This window comes from Sarcophilus harrisii, chromosome 5, assembly GCF_902635505.1.
Source record: "Sarcophilus harrisii chromosome 5, mSarHar1.11, whole genome shotgun sequence".
Taxonomy (NCBI): Eukaryota; Metazoa; Chordata; class Mammalia; order Dasyuromorphia; family Dasyuridae; genus Sarcophilus; species Sarcophilus harrisii.
The window spans coordinates 227,634,557-227,655,754 of record NC_045430.1 but is presented as its reverse complement, the minus strand read 5'-3'; the positions used below and the strand labels follow the sequence as shown (position 1 = coordinate 227,655,754).

Here is a 21,198-nt window from a genome sequence, read left to right as displayed (position 1 = left end):
ACTGGAATTTACTGAATAGGAAACATGGTCACATATACTTTAGGAAGAACATTTTGACAGTTTGAGTGAAGAATAGGGGAGAAATTTGAGACAGAGAAAAACTAAAACATTAATTAATAATCCAAGTGTGTAAAGCAATGAAAGCCTGTACCAGTGATGGTCAATGTCGGGTGAAAGAAGGAATCTTATATAAGTTTTGGCAATGTTAGATTTAGCAAGAGACCATGAACAGTGAGAGTGAAAAGTCAAAGATGACACAGGTCAGGAGAGTGAATAACTAGAACAACAGTGACTTAGAAAAGAAATGGAAAGGTCAAAAACAGGAGAGCAAACCAGTTTGGTTGCAAAGTATAATAGTAAAAGAATCAATGCTAGATAATGTCCAAATAAAACTGGATAAGAGACAGAAAAACTCCATTTAAAATAGCTGAATATAAAACACCTGGGAATCTACCTACCAAGACAGCACCAAAATTACAAAACATTATCTATACAAACATTTTCCGAACAAATGGAAAATTATTAATTGCTCATGGTTAGGTCAAGCCAATATAATAAAAATGATAATTCTACCTGAATTGGTTTATTCAGTGCCATACCAATCAAACCAACAAAAATTGTTTTTATAGAGCTAGCAAAATAATAAATTCATCTGGAAAAACAAAAGTTCAAGAACATCAAGGGAATCTAGTACTAGATAAAAGATAAAGAGTGGTAGACTGTGAAGTCCAGGTTAGCTCCCTGTTGACCTCAGGATCAGCCAGAGTCAGGATCAGCAAAAGTCCTTGGTCTTTAGGGGAAGAAGTAAAGGAAATAGACAAAACTGCCACAAGCTCTCCACCTACCAACCTCCTTCTCCTCCTTCTCCTCCAAAGTGACTCTGGCTTGTCTAACTCCACCCCCTAATCCCTCTTATGATTATCTGTATACACCAAAAAATCCAGCCAACACAGAATAGTGAGAAGGGCCATTTTCCCAAGCATATGCTAATAGAGTATTGTCCTATAGGTAATTAGCCTTAAGTGCTCTGTTGTTTGATTTCAGTGCACCTATTCAGAGTTTCAGCCCTTTACAGTAGAGACCAGTTTTAATAGATTAGGTATACTATACATAGTAGATAATGATCATAATAAACTAGTGAATGATAAATATTAAGATCCCACCTTTTGAGCCAAGAATTTACTATCTGACTAAGAAAAGTGGAAAACAATCTGGCAGAAACCAGATATAGACAAAACATCTCACATGGTATGCTATGTTAAGGTCAAAATGGGTACATGATCTAGACATAAAGGCTGATACCATAAATTAGAAGAGCAAAGAATAGTTTAGCTGTCAGATTATGTATAAAAGAATTTACGACCAGAAAAAAGACAGAGAATTATGAGATGTAAAATGACTAATTTTGATTAAATTAAAAAGGTTTGGTTAATTTAAAAAGATTAGAAGGCAGAAAAACCGGGAGGGGGAGTTTTACAGCAAGTTTCTCTGATAAAAACTTCATTTTTTCAAATACCAAATTTATAAGATTTTAAAAAAAAAATTTTTTAATAGCCTTTTATTTACAGGATATATATATGGGTAACTTTACAGCATTAACAATTGCCAAACCTCTTGTTCCAATTTTTCACCTCTTACCCCCCCCCCACCCCCTCCCCTAGATGGCAGGATGACCAGTAGATGTTAAATATATTAAAATATAACTTAGATACACAATAAGTATACATGACCAAAACGTTATTTTGCTGTACAAAAAGAATCAGACTCTGAAATACTGTACAATTAGCTTGTGAAGGAAATCAAAAATGCAGGTGGGCATAAATATAGGGATTGGGAATTCAATGTAATGGTTTTTAGTCATCTCCCAGAGTTCTTTTTCTGGGCATAGCTAGTTCAGTTCATTACTGCTCCATTAGAAATGATTTGGTTGATCTCGTTGCTGAGGATGGCCAGGTCCATCAGAACTGGTCATCATATAGTATTGTTGTTGAAGTATATGATGATTTCCTGGTCCTGCTCATTTCACTCAGCATCAGTTCGTGTAAGTCTCTCCAGGCCTTTCTGAAATCATCCTGTTGGTCATTTCTTACAGAACAGTAATATTCCATAATATTCATATACCACAATTTATTCTCCAACTGATGGACATCCATTCAGTTTCCAGTTTTTAGCCACTACAAAAAGGGCTGCCACAAACATTTGTGCACATACAGGTCCCTTTCCCTTCTTTATAATCTCTTTGGGATATAATCCCAGTAGTAACACTGCTGGATCAAAGGGTATGCACAGTTTGATAACTTTTTGAGCATAGTTCCAAACTACTCTCCAAAATGGTTGGATCTGTTCACAACTCCACCAACAATGCATCAATGTCCCAGTTTTCCCGCATCCCTCCAACAATCATCATTATTTTTTTCCTGTCATCTTAGCCAATCTGACAGGTGTGTAGTGGTATCTTAGAGTTGTCTTAATTTGCATTTCTCTGATTAATAATGACTTGGAGCATCTTTTCATATGACTAGAAATAGTTTCAATTTCTTCATCTGAGAATTGTCTGTTCATATCCTTTGACCATTTTTCAATTGGAGAATGGCTTGATTTTTTATAAATTAGAGTTAATTCTCTATATATTTTGGAAATGAGGCTTTTATCAGAACCTTTGACTGTAAAAATATTTTCCCAATTTATTGCTTCCCTTCTAATCTTGTCTGCATTAGTTTTGTTTGTACAAAAACTTTTCAGTTTGGTATAATCGAAATTTTGTATTTTGTGATCAGTAATAATCTCTAGTTTTGCTTTGGTCATAAAGACCTTCCCCTTCCACAGGTCTGAGAGGTAAACTATCCTGTGTTCCTCTAATTTATTAATAATTTCATTCTTTATGCCTAGGTCATGAACCCATTTTGACCTTATCAAATTTATAAGATTATATCACTCCCTAATTGACAAATTGTCAAAAGACATGAACAGGAAGAAAGTGATTTATAGTAATATGAGGGAAAAAATGGTCTAGGTCATTATTGATTAAAGAAATAAGAGTTAAAACAATTCCTGAGATACCAGCTCATACCCATCAGATAAGCTAATAATGACAGTTCCACAGCACTGTACATAGATATAACCATTGATGTAGATGATATAACCATTCTAGAGAACAATTTGCAATTAGGCCCAATGGGCTAAAAAATTGGGCATACTCTTTGACCCAGTAATACCTTAAAGCAATTATGTATGTATATAAAGCAATTCCTTGAAATGAAAAAAGGGGGAGAAGGGAAGGGAAGAATGCATACAGTAAAAGGCAGCTAGATGGCACAGTGGATAGAGCATTGGACTCGAGTTCAAATCTGACCTCAGACACTTAACACTTACTAACTGTATGACTCTGGGCAAGTCATGTAACCCCAATTGCCCAGCCAAAAAAGAAAAAAAAATTTTAACGTAAACATAAAAAGAAAACCCCACATGTATAATTATGAATGACATTTATCTAGGAGAAGACGATGAGCAGGAACTAGCCTTATTCATAGGCAAAGTAGGCTATCTATATGGTATGGTTTCAAGACACCAAGAAAACCTCTCTGTCCCCAAAATATATCTTCCCTGACTCCTGGTCCATGTGTTCCCCTCAAGAAAGACTAAAATCTCTCATTCCACAATGAGAAGTAAAACAAAGTGAGTACATTTCTCAGCCGTTTTTCCAATGAATCTACCAGTAGCTATCTGACCAATGACCTCCAATTTCTTGGACACAGCACGGATACCAAGGTAACACATCCCTGCTATGTGATGGGTCTTTCTTTTATTTGTCTCCCTGGTCATACATCATTCTGGTAACATTCTTTATTAATTTCCCTATACAATTCTTCATTTGTAATGTGTGGCAGCCAACTTGAGTTCACCATGCTCCTTTAGGTGACTTTTTGTCCTATCAATTGCTTTCTTTTGTAAAATTAATTTTTTTCTTAGATTTTAAGTTCTGATCTGTCTCCCTCCCCACTGCACACTTAAGAAGGCCACCATTGATACAGAGAAAAACAAAGAGACAAAGACAGAGAAAGAGAGAGAGGAAGGGAGAAAGGGAGGGAAGGGGGAGAAAGGGAGGGAAGGGGGAGAAAGGAAGGAAAAAAGAAAAAGAAAAAAGGGGGGGAAGAAAGGGAGGGATGGAGACAGAGAGAGGAAAAGAGAAAACACATATAAATGTATATGAAACAATATTATGCATACTTCTATCAGGTCTTTCTGTGGAGGTAGATAGCAACTTTGTTCATAGGTCCTTCATAAGTGATTTGAGCATTTATAATACTCTGAATAACTTAGTCGTTCCAAGTTATTCTTTAAACAATATTGGGATTACTGTATTCATTGTCTTGATTCTGCTCATTTCACTACGCTCATTTTATAATTTATGAAATTACAAAATCATTAAAGGGGAACAGGCACACCCACTTCTCTGGGTATTCTTGAGAAAGATTACAATTGGCATTGGGGAAAGAGGGAGCAATGACACTAAATACGGAAGGTATGAGGGGAAAGCCCATAAAGACAGACAAGCAGCAAGAGGTACAAAGCAAATGGCAGTGTGGTACCAGTAACAAGATGATGAAGGAAAGCAGGTAGCAGGGGAAGAACTTGGGGAGGGAAAGGGCACAGATAATTATATTTGTAGCAACCTGTGGTTAGTTCATTAACATATCCATATCAACTCAAACTTAGCATGTTTTTGATGTTCTCCAAGTCTGGGACTGTGAGATCTGGATTTTGTCTGAAAGGCCAGAATAGTAGTACTTAGATGGTTTGTGCAGACTCAACACATATTACCAGGATATGAATTTTGTATAAATTATGCTCCTTTTGCTTTTTAGGGTGATTAGTGCACAGCTTCTGGGTTCCCCTTTGCAATGGTATTTCCTGTTTATACTGGGGGAAGGAGAGTAGTCTGAGAACCACAGTAAGATACAATCTTAACATATATTCAAATCATTTTAGAACTGCAAAGTACCACCTAAATGTGTCATCATTACAGTTAGCATAAATTTGACAGAATAGATGTATTCTATGTTCTGTTCAAAGTTTAAGATTTCAGCATCAGATACAGGACACTAAAAGTGTCTAAGGTATGGGTAGGTTCTATTAGGGTCAGGAGGGTAGTGATGTTTTTTCCACTGAGAAAATTATACCAAAGTACAGAGAGAAAGCAAATGAAGTCATTACTTGTTAGGTTATCAATGGGGATCTCTGAAGAATTAGGCTAATAATCTAGCTAGTAGGCTCTTTATCTGCCATAAGAGACAAGAGGAAATAGAGTGAAGTAGACAGGTCTCATTACATTCACTGGAGAGACAAGGACAGAGGCAGAATCTGCTTGCTTTAAGGGCTGCCTAAAGGATTTTGGCATCCTTTTACAAAGGTGTACCATGTTTGTCATAACTCCCAAGCACGTTGACAAAGATCAGGTATTTTATGAAAGGAGGAACAATCACCAGGTGCATCTGACTGGTTCCACCAAAGATATAACTTTCAAAATGAAAGGTTCCTGGCAGGTTGTAAACAAAAGAGAGTGCCAAGAAACAGCAACAATTTCTAGATTAGAGACAATTTGTCCTAAATGAAGAGTAGAGTTTTAATTTTTTTTTTCTCCAGACTAAAACAAAAGAGGTTTGGCTTTGGAATTTTATATATAAGATATGTTATAATGACATTAGAACACAAGCAGTCTCTAGAATAGCATGAAATTTCAAGAATTAGAGTTGAACTTGGTTTCTGTTCATGATTCTGCCATGGGTTCACTTTAAGCTGCCAGACACATTCTTAGCTACCTACTTTCCAAATTAGAAACTGCAGATAATAAGACTAACTTTTAATTGGGTTTAATTTAATTTAATATACTCAACGTTTATTTACAGACAAAGTACTCACTATAGGCTAAACAAAGAGAATTTGTGAAACCCTGGGCAAGTCACTTCACCCTGATTTGCCTCCGTTTCCTCATCTGTGAAATGAGTTGGAGAAGGAAATGACAAACCAGTCAAGTATTTCTGCCAAGAAAATCCCAAATGGGGTCATGAAGAGTCAGGCATGATTGAAACAACTGAACAACAGCAAAAGTATAATTAAAAGGATTTGAAGGGCCTGGAACACCAAAACATGTTGAATGTAATCCATTATAAGGCTAAAAACTTTGAAGTTTTTCAATACTTTCAAACTTTTTCAATAATAAAGAATAGAATCCTTAGAAAATTAGAAAGCTTTTGAGGTAAGCCAAAAGAATAGTAAAGCCATTAAATTAGCATAATCACTGAGTGGCCCAGAAATTAAATTAGGTATACAATATAAAACGGTCTATTTCAGATACAGATTTAGAGATGAAAATCATTCCTATTTTCTTTTTCATCAAGATTGCTCTACAGCTATACACACTGGGGGAAGGAAAGGGAGAGGGAACACAAAAGCCAACACAAAAAGATTTAGAGAGGTTATGCATGACTATAAAGAGATAATGAGACAATACCATATAAGTTATAAACCCCTCCCCCTAAAAAAGGTTATCTAAATAGGAACAAGCAGCAAGCAACAATATTTTGCTTCCCTTTCTAACTATTCCAAGAAAAAATTGTTCTTATGGTATCTTCCCCTCTCCCAATGGAAGAATTTCTTATTTACTTATTTACTCTTCCCCATCTCCCCCCCATTCAACTAAGAAAGAAGGAAAATAAGTAAGGGGTAGGAGAAGAGTAAAGAATATGCAAATAAAGTCTCCATTTCTAATTCCCAGAACAGATTCTCAGCTGTTTAAATTGAGAAGAGGAAGAGGGAAAAAAGGTAAATTCCCCTCTCAACTCTGATAATTGATCTTTTCTAATTTGGTACCTAACTGTGGTTCCCAAGAGGAACCACAAATTAAGTAGTCAAACTGAGTATCAAAAAGAACTTCCTCTCACATCCTTAAATGGGAAGACATGTTTATTACAATTCCAAGATGAAGGATGTGACTACTGGCTGCCCCACACCTCAATCGTAATTTTCTAATTATCTTCACCTTTTTACATAGCACTACAGGCTGGATTTTTATTATACTTTTGGCATGACTTTTTCCCATCATGATATCTCACACCTCTGCTCCTGGCTGATTACTTTAACTTGTTAAAGAGCCAGATATTCAGCAAAATTTTGTGGAGTGAAAACATGTTTTAGTATTTTTAAAACTCTAGAATTACAATGTTAAATGAACATCTTTTCAGTCTTTTAGCACTTTACTCCCCAATACATACTCTGTAATACAGGGACAGTGACTTCTTGGCCAGCCTAGACATGAAAGGCTCTTCTCTCTTGGCTTCAAGCGTTTTCTCTGGCTCCTCATCAAGCCTCCTCTTCAGAGCAACTACTGACCTCCCAGGCTTCTTTTAAATCCCAACTACAATCCAACTTTCTACAGAAAGGCTTCCCCAATCCCTCTTAATATACTAATGCCTTCAACCATTCTGTAGAACAATTTGAAACTATGCCTAAAGGACTATAAAACCCTTTAACAGCAATATCACTACTAGATCTAAATCCAACAAAGGTTAAAAAAAAGCAAAAAAAGAAAAGGATCTATATGAACAAAAAATATTTATAACAATTCCTTTAATGGTGGCAAAGAATTGAAAATTGAGGGGATACTTACCAACTAAGGAATGGCTGAACAAATTGTTGTATATGTTTGTGAGGGAACACTATTATGCTATAAGAAATGATGAGCAGGAGGCTCTAAGAAAAACCTGGAAAAATTTACAAGAACTGATGCAACGTGAACTAAGCAGAAGCAGGAGAATACTGTGTACAATAATAGTAATATTGTGATGATCAACCATGAATGATTTAGTTATTATCTGTAATACTGTAATATCTGTAATCCAAGACAATTCTGAAGGACATATGATGAAAATTGCAACCCATCTCCAGAGAAAAAAATGAGGGAGTCTGAATGAAGATTGAAGCACACTTTTTTTCCTTACTTCAATAGTTTCCTTGGCGAGGTTTGTTTTTATCTGACTTTTCTTTAACAACTTAACTCATATGAAATATGCCTTTCACAGACGAACAATTATAATGTATATTAAATTGCTTGCCTTCTCAATGAGGGAGTGAGGAGGGAAAGAACTTGAAACTCAAAATTTAAAAAAAAATGCTAAAAATTGTTTTTACATGTAATTCTGGGAGAGGTGGGAATTAATTTTTTAAAACTTAAATACTAATGTCTTCCTTCTGTTGATTTATCTTGTACATAAGCTTGTTTGTATATATCGGCTTGCATGCTGTCTCTCCCACTGGACTGCACGCTCCTAGAAAGCTTTTGCTCTCTTTTTGTATCCCCACCTCCTCTTCAAACAGTATCTGGGAATATGGAACAGGAGCTTAATAAATGTTTATTAGCTGAATGACTGACATTCATCCAGAGAGATACCAAAGTTACTATACTGTAGATTTCAATAAATCTTCTTTTTCCTCATAGGTTAATAAATCTACATGAAGAACTGGAAAGGAGCTCAGAGGTCATTAGGTCAATTCCCAAATTTTACAATTTAAAAAAGTAAGTCCCCAAAAAAGGGAGGGGAAGTTTAGGAATGAGAGTTAACTGACTTGTCCAAACCTGTTATTACTATCAAACAGTAATAACCATCAGAGAAGGGATCTGAACCCATATAATCTGACTGGGGAGTTAGCACTCTTTCTACTGTACCAAAATGCATCCACTTCCAGTGAATGTGATCAGTATTTACAATTTATTATCTAATTTACATTTAAGGTATAAATATTATTTAATATCTATATTAAATTTTGATGCAAAACACCTAGATTACTTTAAGATAGGTTGCAAAGCAGATTGGCACAATTTGGAAGTTGAAAAAATATTTTGTAAGAAAAGTGCTTTGGATAATTTTGATTACATTAAATTTAAAAGGGTTTTTACAAATAAAACCAACACAGCCAAAATCAAAAGAGAAGCACAAGACTGAAAAAAAAAATTTATAGCCAATGTTTCTGATAAAGGCCTTGTTTTAAAGTCATTCCCCAATTGATAAATAGTTAAAGAGCATGAACAATTTTCAGATGATTAAATTAAAGCCATTGGTACTCATGAAAAAATACTGTCAATCATTAATGATTAGTACTTCACAGCTCTCAGAGTAACTAGGATGATAGTAAAAGAATGATAAATGGTGGAGAAGTGGGAAAATTGGGACACGATGCTTTGTTGGTGGAGTTGTGAACTGCTCCAACCATTCTGGAGAATAATTTGAAACTATCGGGGCAGCTAGGTAACGCAGTGGATTGAGAACCAGCCTTGAAGTCAGGAGGACGAGTTCAAATCTGATCTCAGACACTTAATACTTCCTAACTGTAGGACCCTGTGCAAGTCACTTAACCCGAATTGCCTTAAGGAAAAAAAAAAGAAAGAAAAAAGAAACTTTGCCCAAAGGGCTCTCAAACTATGCATACCCTTTGATCCAGCCGTGTTTCTATTGGACTTGTACCCCAGAAAAATCTTAAAAGAAGGAAAAGGACCCCCAAGAGCAAAAATGGTTGTGGAAACCCTCTTTGTAGTGGGGCAAGGAACTGGAAAATGAGTGGATGCCCATCAGCTGGAGAATGGCTAAGTTATAGTTTATGAATGTTATGGAATATTAATGTTCCATAAGAAATGATGAGCAGGATGATTTCAGAGAGGCCTGGAGAGACTTACATGAACTCATGCTGAGTGAAGTGAGTAGAACCAAGAGATCATTGCACACAACAAAAGCAAGATTATGTGATATGACTTGGCTCTTCTCAGCAATGCAGTGATCTAAGACAATTTCATTAGATTTGGGATGGAAAATGCCATCCACATTCAGAGAAAGAAGTTGGAAAACTGAATGTGGATTAAAGCATAGTATTTTCTTTTTTTATTTGTTTGTTTTTTCTTTCCTATGTTCTTTTTTTCCCCCTTTTAGTCTGGCTTTTCTTTACACAACATGACAAATAAGAAAATTGCACATGTTTCTATACCAGATTGCTTGCTGTCTTAGGGAAAGGGGAGAGAAAGAAGGGAAAGGGAAAAATTTGGAACACAAAATCTTATAAAAATGAATAACTTTATGTGTATCTGGAAATAAAATACTCTTGAGAAAAAAAGATTAGTAACAAAATGTGTGTATGCAGGTATAAATATGATAGCAACACCTAGACATTAACTATTTGTCCTCAGAATAGGGAGAAATCCAGAAAAGGCAAAAGTGGGAGATAAGTAAGGATTTTTAAAATCATAGAACAAAGCAAATGGCTAGAAATGAATTTTATCACAGAAAGAATCTATTATGCTAGTAGAAATAAAAGTTCAAAAATTTATATCAATTATTTGCTATCTTTTTAAAACTTTGGCAAGTAACCACTCTAGATCCTTAGCTCAAAATGGGAAGGAGCCCTATCTAAAAACTTTTCATCTCAGAACTAACACATACAACAGGCACTTATGAAAACACAAACATACACACCCCTGAAAGAAACCTCTTATAACAACATTGCTTCTTATTCATCATTTAAAATCATTTTTTCTATGTATGGAACATTTCCTTATAAAGTTGTTTCATCATTTATCTTGAAAGCAATTAAAAGGAGTTACCTTGGGGTGCACATATCAGCTTTGCTTCCCCTTTCTGGCAAAAAGTCTTGTTTTGATGATGTTGTTAGCCCTTAACAACCTAACTTCTTTGTGCCTAGCTACTGGAGATTCAGAGGATTAAGATGATAAATTCTCCTCATTCTGCCCTAAAACCTTAAAAAAAAATCAACCAACACCCCCCAAAAAAAACACCTTAAATCCCAAACTGGGTATGTGCATTTTATATGCCCAAACAAGGTGGAAGAAATTAAAGCGGTGGAAGAAATTAAAGTATCGGAAAACACAAATTGAATTTTGCTACAATTTAAGCCCACTATTTTACCCTCAAAACCATGAATAACTTTCAAAAGAAAAAAGTTTGCCAGCATATTTGACTGCCAAAAATGTATTTGCATATGAGATCTAATAGGTGTATATTCAAATGAAATCCCTAGGGCCCTAACATTTTGATTGAATTTTTAAATTCCAGCCTTTACAGGGACCCAAACAGCACTTGCTATGAAAATGGTTCTTCCACAAAAGGGCTTTTTTTAACCTGTCCTCACTGACCATGACCATAAAAGAAAAAGTCATAGGATAGAGTTAAATAGAGTTTAAGAATTCAAAATACACTTATAATTGTGCTTATTCTTGTTAGTATCCTATTAACACATAAACACAGTCTTGATTCTATGAAAGCTAATTATGCAGGACATCTGCTATGGCTTTTCTGTTCACTTAACTGGGTATCCCTACTTTTCCCAAGAGCAGTGGAGGAAAACAGAAGAAAGATGAAATTTAAAAGGGACAATGATGTGATTTCTTAGTAACACTGCAAAAAAGATTTTAGTGATTTAAAAAAAGATTATGGATTACCAGTAGATTTAAGTTATACATATTGCTCTTGAACCTTCTTCCATACAACCTGTTAAATACAGTTCTAGAAAAATGTCTTAAAATTAGCTCAAGGCATTAATTAATAAAGCATAACTACAGTATAGCTCTTTCAAAGAGGAGCAAAGCCACTCAGATGCTATTTCCATGCCAAACTGAAAAACAAAACCACTTTAGAGAAAATGAACACATTCATTTGCACAGAACACTGCAGGTGGAGAGAAGGGAAACTAGCAGTTTTTTTAAAGGCTTAAAAATAGTTTCAGAACAGAACAATGATTTCTACTGAATTGTCATGAAAAAAAATTTTAAATTAGTATAGAGCTGATGCTGTCAGACTCAAAGCAAATTTGTTTTTTTGCCAGCAAGACAGTATTAAATAAATACTGCAATTCTAAGATGTAGTCTTGTAAATCCTAATGGTTCTCACCCCCTAGAAGAACTTCTAGAATCAGAAAGACAGAAAAAAAAGAATTATAATCTTTTCTCCATTTTTTTGATTGAAATTAAAGTTTGTATAAGAATAACTTCTCTGATTATTTTCTTGCCCAAAAATTTGAAAAAGCCTCTCAAGTCTGAACAACAATTTGTACATCAGATTTCTTTACAAGATTCCCTCTTTCTTAAATCTTAAATAGTAATAAAAATTCTTGAAATACAACTTGGAATAACTCAGGCCTGAAAACTATAAGAAATAGTGATTTTCATTAGGACATGTAGAGCACACCATACATTATTAATTTTGACCGGAATACCTAATTCATGAACGGGTTATGATAATGGAGGGGGAAAAGAAGCATACCTCTACTTCTCCAACCATATTTGTACTTGGATAGTGCAGCGGCTACAGACTTCTAATGATCAACTTTCAAAACCCCTATTAAATAGTACTGATGCATGAATCCATAATAAAAGAACAACATCTCATCCCATATAACACAGTTTCAAATGGATACACAATCTACATATTAAAGCTTCTATAATAAGCAAATTATAGAAGACAAAGAAATTATTTTCACAAAACCATGTAGTAATTTTCTCCTATAAAGATATAATTTAAAGACAAAAAGATATAAATTAAGGGAGTTTATACAATAATTAAGAATGAATTATGTTCTAATAGATAATTGGTCAAAGGATACAGAGAGACAACATTCAAATAAAACAAATACCATTCACACATAACAGACTGGTTATACAACTTTATTTGTTACAAAGATTTGTTTTATTTTTAACTTAAACTATAATGTTGCAAAAAAAAATTTTTTTTAAATCAATCAATTCATTATACCCTGCTCCCACTTAAAACAAAATACTCTAGGCCCAGATTATCTTTATCAAGAGAGAACATATCCCACTTAACTGAATCAATCTAAGTAATTTTTTGCTGTCTAGCTACACATATTCTCTCTCACTTTTTCCTCACAATAAGACTGGGAAGTAGATACTGTTATCATTCTTTTTAAAAATGAGGAAATTAAGGCACACAGAGGTTAGTTAAGTGATTTGTCCATAGCTAGGAAAAGTCTGAGGCCAGATTTGAATGTACTTGAGTTAGGTGGATACTCCTACTAATACAGGAATCCAACTAAGCAGGAATTTAATTTGGGCCAGCATTGAGCACAATATGCCATCATAGCAAATATACATCTGCAATGGGCTACCATTCCTGTAATGGCTCCAATCTAGTTTAGTTCAGTGGAAAATATAAAGCAAAATAATGCAAAATGGATCTCTGAATAAACAAATACACACAAAGGCAGCTTCTATGAATTGCAATTCATATATTCAAAATGTCACTCACTCAGTTTTTTTCAGGTGTCAGTCATAAGAAGCAGGTTATGACTAGGCCAAAAATTCAGGCCTCTATCTAGTCCAAGTCCCAGAATCTTGAGGAATATTACCTTGCACTGTTTACCAATGGCCCCGACCACTATGAGAGCAGCATAGGTAGCTGACCTTTAGCAACCATTAAACCAGAAATAGGAAATACCTAGCAAAGGGGGGTTTTAGAAGTCTTCCTTGTGAGATGAGCTCCAAGATGTATGATTGATATAGGAGAGATCCTGTTGAGGAATGAGATGGAAAATAACTTCAACTACATTAACTCCTAATCACTGACTGAATAAGGAGAGAATAGGACTAGGCAAATCCATTGAAGGAATTGTAGTTTTCTAAGAAATACTATCATGTCCAGTTAATAGAAAATGCTTTGTTTCTTCTTTCTTCATATTCTCTCTCTCTCTCTCTCTACTTGATTTTGACCTCATCCTTTGGTCATCAAAGGATATTAGCAAGATACAAGGATTTCACAAGCAACATTCAACAATAAAAACATATCTTAAGCTTTTCACAATTTAAAAGACATACAGAGTAAGAACCTAATTTATTTTTACTGCTTGCTAAAAAAAGCACTTGATGCAATATAAACAATATCTCCAAGTCCCAATAAGGACACCTCTAAATCATTACCTCAAAACCTTTTACAACTGTATCAAAGTCAAAGGCAACTGCAGGTGATGATGAGGCATCCTTGACAGATGTTAGAGCTGCTGGGAAAGGAATCTAGGGCAAGTCTGAGGCTGAAGAGGAACTCTGTTTGTGGATGCTGAGAACTACAGATGCCCTGTGTGCAGATGGCAGTGCACTGACTGTATGAAATTCTAGAATGCTAAAGGGCTCTTTCAGAAGACTACGAAAGTAAATTTACTCAAATAATTGGAAAGAACCTAGATCAGAGTGGGGAACATCTGGGCTACACTCCTTGAAATCAGTTGCTAAGGCAACTGTAGGAGATGATGAGCTGAAAGCTAGGTACAACAATCTCCCACAACTTCAGTTCTATAAGTTGATAGTTTTGCATGATCCACAAATGATGTTATAAATATCCAAAGGACTCTTGGCAGAAAGGAGGTTCCCCACCCTCTGAGCTAGATGATGAAGTAGAACTAACACTACCAGGGGAGAAGCAACAAATGAGTCCTCAAACATTAATGTACTTGTAGGATATTGAGGGATCTAAGTAAGAAAGCAAAGGTCCTGTGATAGAATGCTTCTGTTCTGAAGGGTTTAATTGGGAAAAGACAATAGCAGGAATTCCTTTGGGGCAAATGACAGATGCCCAAACGAGTCCAGCCCCTTGGTGGGCTAAAATAAAAGAATGATACATTTTTAGATAATGGCAAATGTATAGATTATTTTGTTTGATGATACTTAATTGCTAAAATGTTTTTTTTCTTTTTTGTGTGTGTAGAAAGAGTAGCATTTGAAAAAGTAAAACAATTATCTGTTTCCCATCCCCCATAAAAAAGGGATTATGAAAGCATTTTTAAACATACAGAAAAAAGAAAATTCTCAAGAAAACAGAACAAGACAGCTTTGAAATTAGCACATTTAATTTATATACATTTTTTAAAAGAAGGCTGTAAATTAACAGAGATTCAGTTTCATATAAAATTCTTTTCCTGTTCTAGTATGTGTAGAAATGCTTTTTATATCTGTTACTACTGAGATTTCAAGACTAAAATGAAACAGATTTGTGGGTGCAAAAGAAAAAGTTTTCAATAAATTACTAACAAAAGATCAAAAATTTACAACCAAAAAAATCCTTTGTAACAGAAATTACTAGGGAATCATCAATTAATAAATAGAAAGTCATATATAACAAAAAAAAAAAACTTTTAAGAGTCAATACAGAGCCTTAAAGACAAATCTCCAATGGAACTTCAAGACTTTATATAATCAGTAAAAGTAGTTGCATATTTTTCAGACAAGTTAAATTAGACTATTTGGAAACGAATAAGATATAAAAATTCTTCTATGCCATTTATCTTCTTCAAAGAATGTATAATTCTTCCATATTTTTAAAAAAACAGCAACAACAAACCTATTTTTATAAAAGCAAAATGTAGTTTAATAAGTAGGAAAAGATAGGATTAAGTGGCTTTTTTTCTGAGTGCATGAATGTAATGAAATATTATTGTTCTAAAGGAAATGATGAGTAGGCTGATTTCAGAAAAGTTTGGAAAGACTTACAAGAACTGATGCTCAGTGAAATGAGCAGAATCAAGAGAACATTGTACACAATAACAGCAAGAGTGTGTGATGATCAACTATTATAGACCTATCTTTTCTCAGCAATACAGTGATCCAAATGGAAAATGCCATCTGCAGCTAGAGAGAATTATAGAGGATTAAAGCATACTATTTTCAACTTTTTTTTCATTTGCTTTTTCTTTTTTGTGATTTTTCTCTTTTGTTCCAAATTCTTTCACAATATGACAAATATGAAAATATGTTGATGCATAATCTATGAGACTAATATATGGTGTCTTGGGGAAGGAAGAGGTTAAAGGAAGGGGGGAGGAAAAATCTGGAACTCAAAATCTTACAAAAATGAATACTGAAAATTATCTTTACATATAATTGGAAAAATAAAATACAACAGAGAAAAAAATGGCTTTTTTCACATTAACATCATGTAAAATAAACTACAGTCCCAAAGGACAAGATGCAACATCATTCTCTCAAAAGGTAGGCAAAGGCCCAAGATTCGAAATATTTTGCATACAGTTTGACCTGATTGGTTCAGAATCACAGATCAAGAGTTAGAAGGGATGTCAGAGGCCATCGAGGTCAATACCTTTATTTTATACTAAGGAGGAGCCAGGTGCCCCAACTCCAGAGTAAGTGGACTTTTCATTGTACTATGTGGCTTTGCTGGTTTTTCTTTTTTAAGAGTTCAGTGATAGAATATGTCAGAAAATGATTGTGAAGAACGCATCATTAAAAAAAAAATAGAAAAGCCTATCACCTTCAAAAGATACTTTGAAAACTTGAGCTCTGATTTCACTTTCCTCTCTTAACACTATGTCAGAGTTTGCCATCACAGCTCTTCTCAATCCTGAATCCTGTGCTGCTGATGTATTATGGCCCCTCACCCTAAGTTTACTGCCATCATCTGTCTCATCTACTCCTACACACAGATGGTTGAATTCAATTCTCACAACCAGGACAGCCAGGGAATAAGCATTTGTCTTCTCTATCTCCACTGCTGTCTTTGGCTGAAGAGCTTCAACAACAGTAGACTGCCAAATCAATTGCTCCCAGGCTGCTCCACCTTCCCAAAAGCCTAGCAAGTACCCACGCAATAGAAATCTTTCCTCCATTCTTGTCTTTCTTCCCATCTGACTGTTCTTCCTTACTCATAACGTAGCCCATAACTGTGGGTCTCTTACAAGGTTTTGTCCCTGGCTCATTCTTATCACTCTCACTTTTTAATCATATCATCTCTCACAGGTTTAACTATCTCAATTTAAAAGATGCACAGATTTTTATATTCAAACCCTATCACTACCCTGAGCTTCGGTTCCCACAATACCACCAGCTAATGGACGTTTCAAACTCTTAAGGTTCAAAAAACATTTCTTGTTCAACATGTCCCAAACTTCCCTATTTTTGATAAAAACATTGCTAGCTTTCCAGCTCCCAATTCCAAACAGCTTTATTCTCAGCTTTCCCGGATCTCATATATATCTTATCGGCTACTAAATCTTGCCATTTCCAATTCTATAACATCTCTGGTACCCAAACCCTAGTCTAAGGAGCTATGTGCTAAGGAGCTATGCAGGTTCCATATTCACTTAGAAAACCATATTATTAATATCTATGGTTCTATTGTATTTTTGTTAATTTTGTTAAATATTCTCCATTACAATTTAAACTGGTACAGGAGACATATAGGACTTTTGTAAGCTATGAATCTGAAACCTATTCATTAGGCCTTTATTCACCTCATCTGAGAGAAATGATTATTAATAACTAATCATTTGGAAAGATTCAGAGTTCCACTTTTTTCTACTCCTCATTTCAAAGTTCAGTCTCTTAAAGGACATTACAGATAATGAGACTGAATTAATTCTCTAAGATCTGGTCAGACCCCACCCAATCTTAAAAGGAATTTAATCTAAGTTCAGAAAGCCCATTGTGCTCTTCTCAGGTTTAGATAGGGATAAATTTTTTGATGAGATTGCTCAAGACTGGGGGTAATTTGGAAGTAAATGATATAATCAAAATTCATTAGAATAATTCCACAGCTCCTTGTTCATATTCATTCTCTCATTACTTGTTAACCAACCAGAGTTGACTGCCACTCTCTGGAACACCCACTTTTCTGAGGCCATAAAAGCTTTGACTCGTCTTTGCCATGAGAGTCTTTGGCATTCAAGAGTGCCACTTACCTCTTTTATTAAAACTCTAACATTATTTTTTTAATAGCTTTTTATTTACAAGATATATGCATGATTAATTTTTCAGTATTGACCGTTGCAAAACCTTCTGTTCCAACTTTTCCCCTTCTTCCCCCCACTCCCTCCCCTAGATGGCAGGTAGACCTATACATGTTAAATATGTTAAAGTATATGTTAAATACAATATATGTATACATATCCATATAGTTATTTTTGCTGCACAAGGAAAATCAAACTTAGCATAAGATAAAAATAACCTGAGAAGGAAATAAAAAATGCAAGCCGACAAAAACAGAGGGAATGGAAATGCTATGTTGTGGTTCATACTCATTTCCCATAGTTCTTCTGGGTGTAGCTGGTTTTCTTCATTATTGAACAAATGGAACTGATCTGGTTCATCTCATTGTTGAAGAGAGCCACGTCCATCAGAATTGATCATCATATTGTTATTGAAGTATATAATGATCTCCTGGTCCTGCTCATTTCACTCAACACCAATTCATGTAAATCTCCCCAAGCCTTTCTGAAATCATCCTGCTGGTCATTTCTTACAGAATAATAATATTCCATAACATTCATATACTACAATTTATTCAGCCATTGTCCAATTGATGGGCATCCATTCAGTTTCCAGTTTCTGGCCACTACAAAGAGGGGTGCCACAAACATTTTTGCACATACAGGTCCCTTTCCCTTCTTTAAGATCTCTTTGGGATATAAGCCCCAAAATTCTAGCATTATTAATAAAAAGACCTAAATACCTAAATATTGTGTCCCCACATTGTTTTTGTTTTGTTTTGTTTTACAAAGGCAATTGGGGTTAAGTGGTTTGCCCAGTGTCACACCACTAGGAAGTTTTAAGTATCTGAGGCTGGATTTGAACTCAGGTCCTACTGAATTCAGAGCTGGTGTTCTATTCACTGCACCACGTGGCTGCCCCATGTCTCCAAGTTTTTAATACTCACATTGTTTCAAAAGCAACCTAACTGGCACCCCTGCCTACTCACTCACTACTCCAGTTCATCTCACACATAAAACCACTTTTCCTTAAGTACAGATCCATTCTCATAATCAACTCCAGAAACTTCATATTGTCTCCAGGATAAAATATCAGCTTTTCTGTTTATAATTTTTAAACCCCTTCACAACCTGGACCCAACCTATCATTCCCTTCTCACTAGGCATGTGGTCTCCCAAACTGACCTTCCTCTTTTTCCAGACTTGATTGTGTGGCAGTGTCCCTGAAGCAGGGAGGCACTGAGGAAGAGAAAGGAAGCAGGATGGGTCAAGCAAGTCCAATACCTGCCATTGCTGCCACTGCGGCTGTGACCAGTATCTCCTTTTTGTTTGAACAGCCCAGGAGCCTGAACCCAAGACCCTAAGAGCCTTGGGAATAGCAATGCTTCCAGCCCAGTGCCCTCAACTCTCACCTAGGAAACAATCTCTCTCAGGATGTACCTGGTAATTGCTCCTGCAAAAACTACAGCCACAGCTATTAAAGAGGTCCCAACAAAGAAAGCTCTTACCCCCAAAGTCTTTGACAATGTGAAAAGGTTCAAGATCAAAAATAAATATGATTTTTTCCAGTGGAACACTTGTGGACACTAAAGAAGAGGCATAAACCCTGGCCTTCCCCTAAGAACCAAGGCATCCATGTGACTTGCAGCTAAAACCTTCCACACATTATCTGCTCACATTGGAATGTAAGCTCAAGTAAAGACTGTCCTGCTGGTATCCCCAGCATTCAGTAAAGTACTCTGCCCACAGTCTAGGCTTTATTCATTCATCTCCATGACTTTACATTGTCCAGCATGTTTGGAATACATCAAAGTCCCTTTCTTCCTATAAGATACAATTCAACTACCATCTTTTGCATGGTCTTTTTCTAATGCTCCCTTCAGCCTATAGTTTCCCTCCCAAATTATATTTCCATAATACCTACCTTACCTGTCTTGCCAAGCAGGGACACACGGACACACACACATATACATACACATGCTTTCTTTTGCTTAACTAGTTATTTTGGGGGGAGTTTTTTTTTTTTTAAATAACAGAAGGCTGAATTCCAAAGATGGAGAGAGGGTATACTTCCAAAACAATGAATATTGATACAAAGGCACTGATTATGCTGATTTCAAAAAAAGCAAAATAAAAAAAATTTTTTTTAAGATACTAAGCATCCATCAAAAAATATATATATTTTTGTTAGGCAACATGATGCCCTCGTAGCCAGGGTCTATTGAGCTGTATCTAGTATTTAATGAATTATGCTATGCTAAGGTTCTAGAGTATTTGAATCAATGTTTCAATAGAAATGCCAAAAGAATGAACTAAATATGAAATTTTTGATTCCAAGATAAAAATTTTTAACTATTAACAAAATAAAATTATAAAAGTGGTAAGATACTCAAGGTATATTTTAACCACGACAATGAGATTACTGCCTTTCTCACTCCAGGTATCATTCTTCAATTAATATATTCTGAGATTTCATTATTGCTTATTCATAATAATCTTTCATGAAAGATTTATAGAATATAAAACAAGCTCAGAATGGTTTTTCAACAGTCTACAGTTAATCAACAGAACTAGCAATTCATTTTTCAAGTTCTTTACCCTTTAAAATTTTGTAATAGATTGACTAAAGAGAAACCTAAGTCTTTTTTTTTTGTTATTATTACCTGGGAGATATGATTGATGGAAGACTCCATTCTCCTAAGCTGAGAGGCTTGGATGTCCAGTAGTTGGAGCACATTGTTGGCCAATGCATTTATCTGATAAGCAACACTAGCTAAGGATTGGGTGGTGTAGGCTTTGGTCTCTTCTAGTGCTTTCCTTTTATCTGGAGCCTGAAATATTAACAAAACAAAACAAAATATTAACAACAAAACAATTTAATGGATACTATGGGGAAGCAAAATTATACATCTAATTACACTGAAAAAAACCATAATTACTGGCCCAAAAAAGCACATCAGCAATAAGACAAAATTTACATTTTAGTAACAATAACCTTCATCTTCTGAAATGGTCTCTGAATCACAAGTCTAAAATATGTTGCTCACAACAATCCCAAATACAGTCTAAACTGGATTAAAATGTAAATGAGAAACATTTTTTAAAAATCAAAAAACATAATAAAACACTAATAATATTACACTTTGATAGTACATCAATGTGTCCCACAAAGATCCTCATGTACAGATTAGTGACCCATTTGAGTCTGAAAGCACTACTCTACATACGTCTTTACAAGGTTCCACAACTCTGTCCAAAATTATCTGCCTTAGAAACTAGGCATTGATCCACACTTAACACCGTACACCAAGATAAGGTCAAAATGGGTTTATGACCTAGACATAAAGAATGAAATTATTAATAAATTAGAGGAATACAGGATAGTTTACCTCTCAGACCTGTGGAAGGGGAAGG

At 35.1% G+C, this 21,198-nt stretch overlaps 1 protein-coding gene across 10 annotated transcripts in view; it reads right to left on the bottom strand.

Annotated features, from left to right (window-relative positions):
* Positions 1-21,198, bottom strand: part of ABI1 (abl interactor 1) — an 88,700-nt gene that overhangs the window by 28,445 nt on the left and 39,057 nt on the right. For all 10 annotated transcript variants that reach the window (XM_031939839.1, XM_031939840.1, XM_031939832.1 and 7 more), the window contains exon 2: positions 20,448-20,615. In XM_031939839.1, the coding sequence (XP_031795699.1) occupies positions 20,448-20,615 (168 nt within the window). The remainder of the gene's footprint in view (positions 1-20,447; positions 20,616-21,198) is intronic.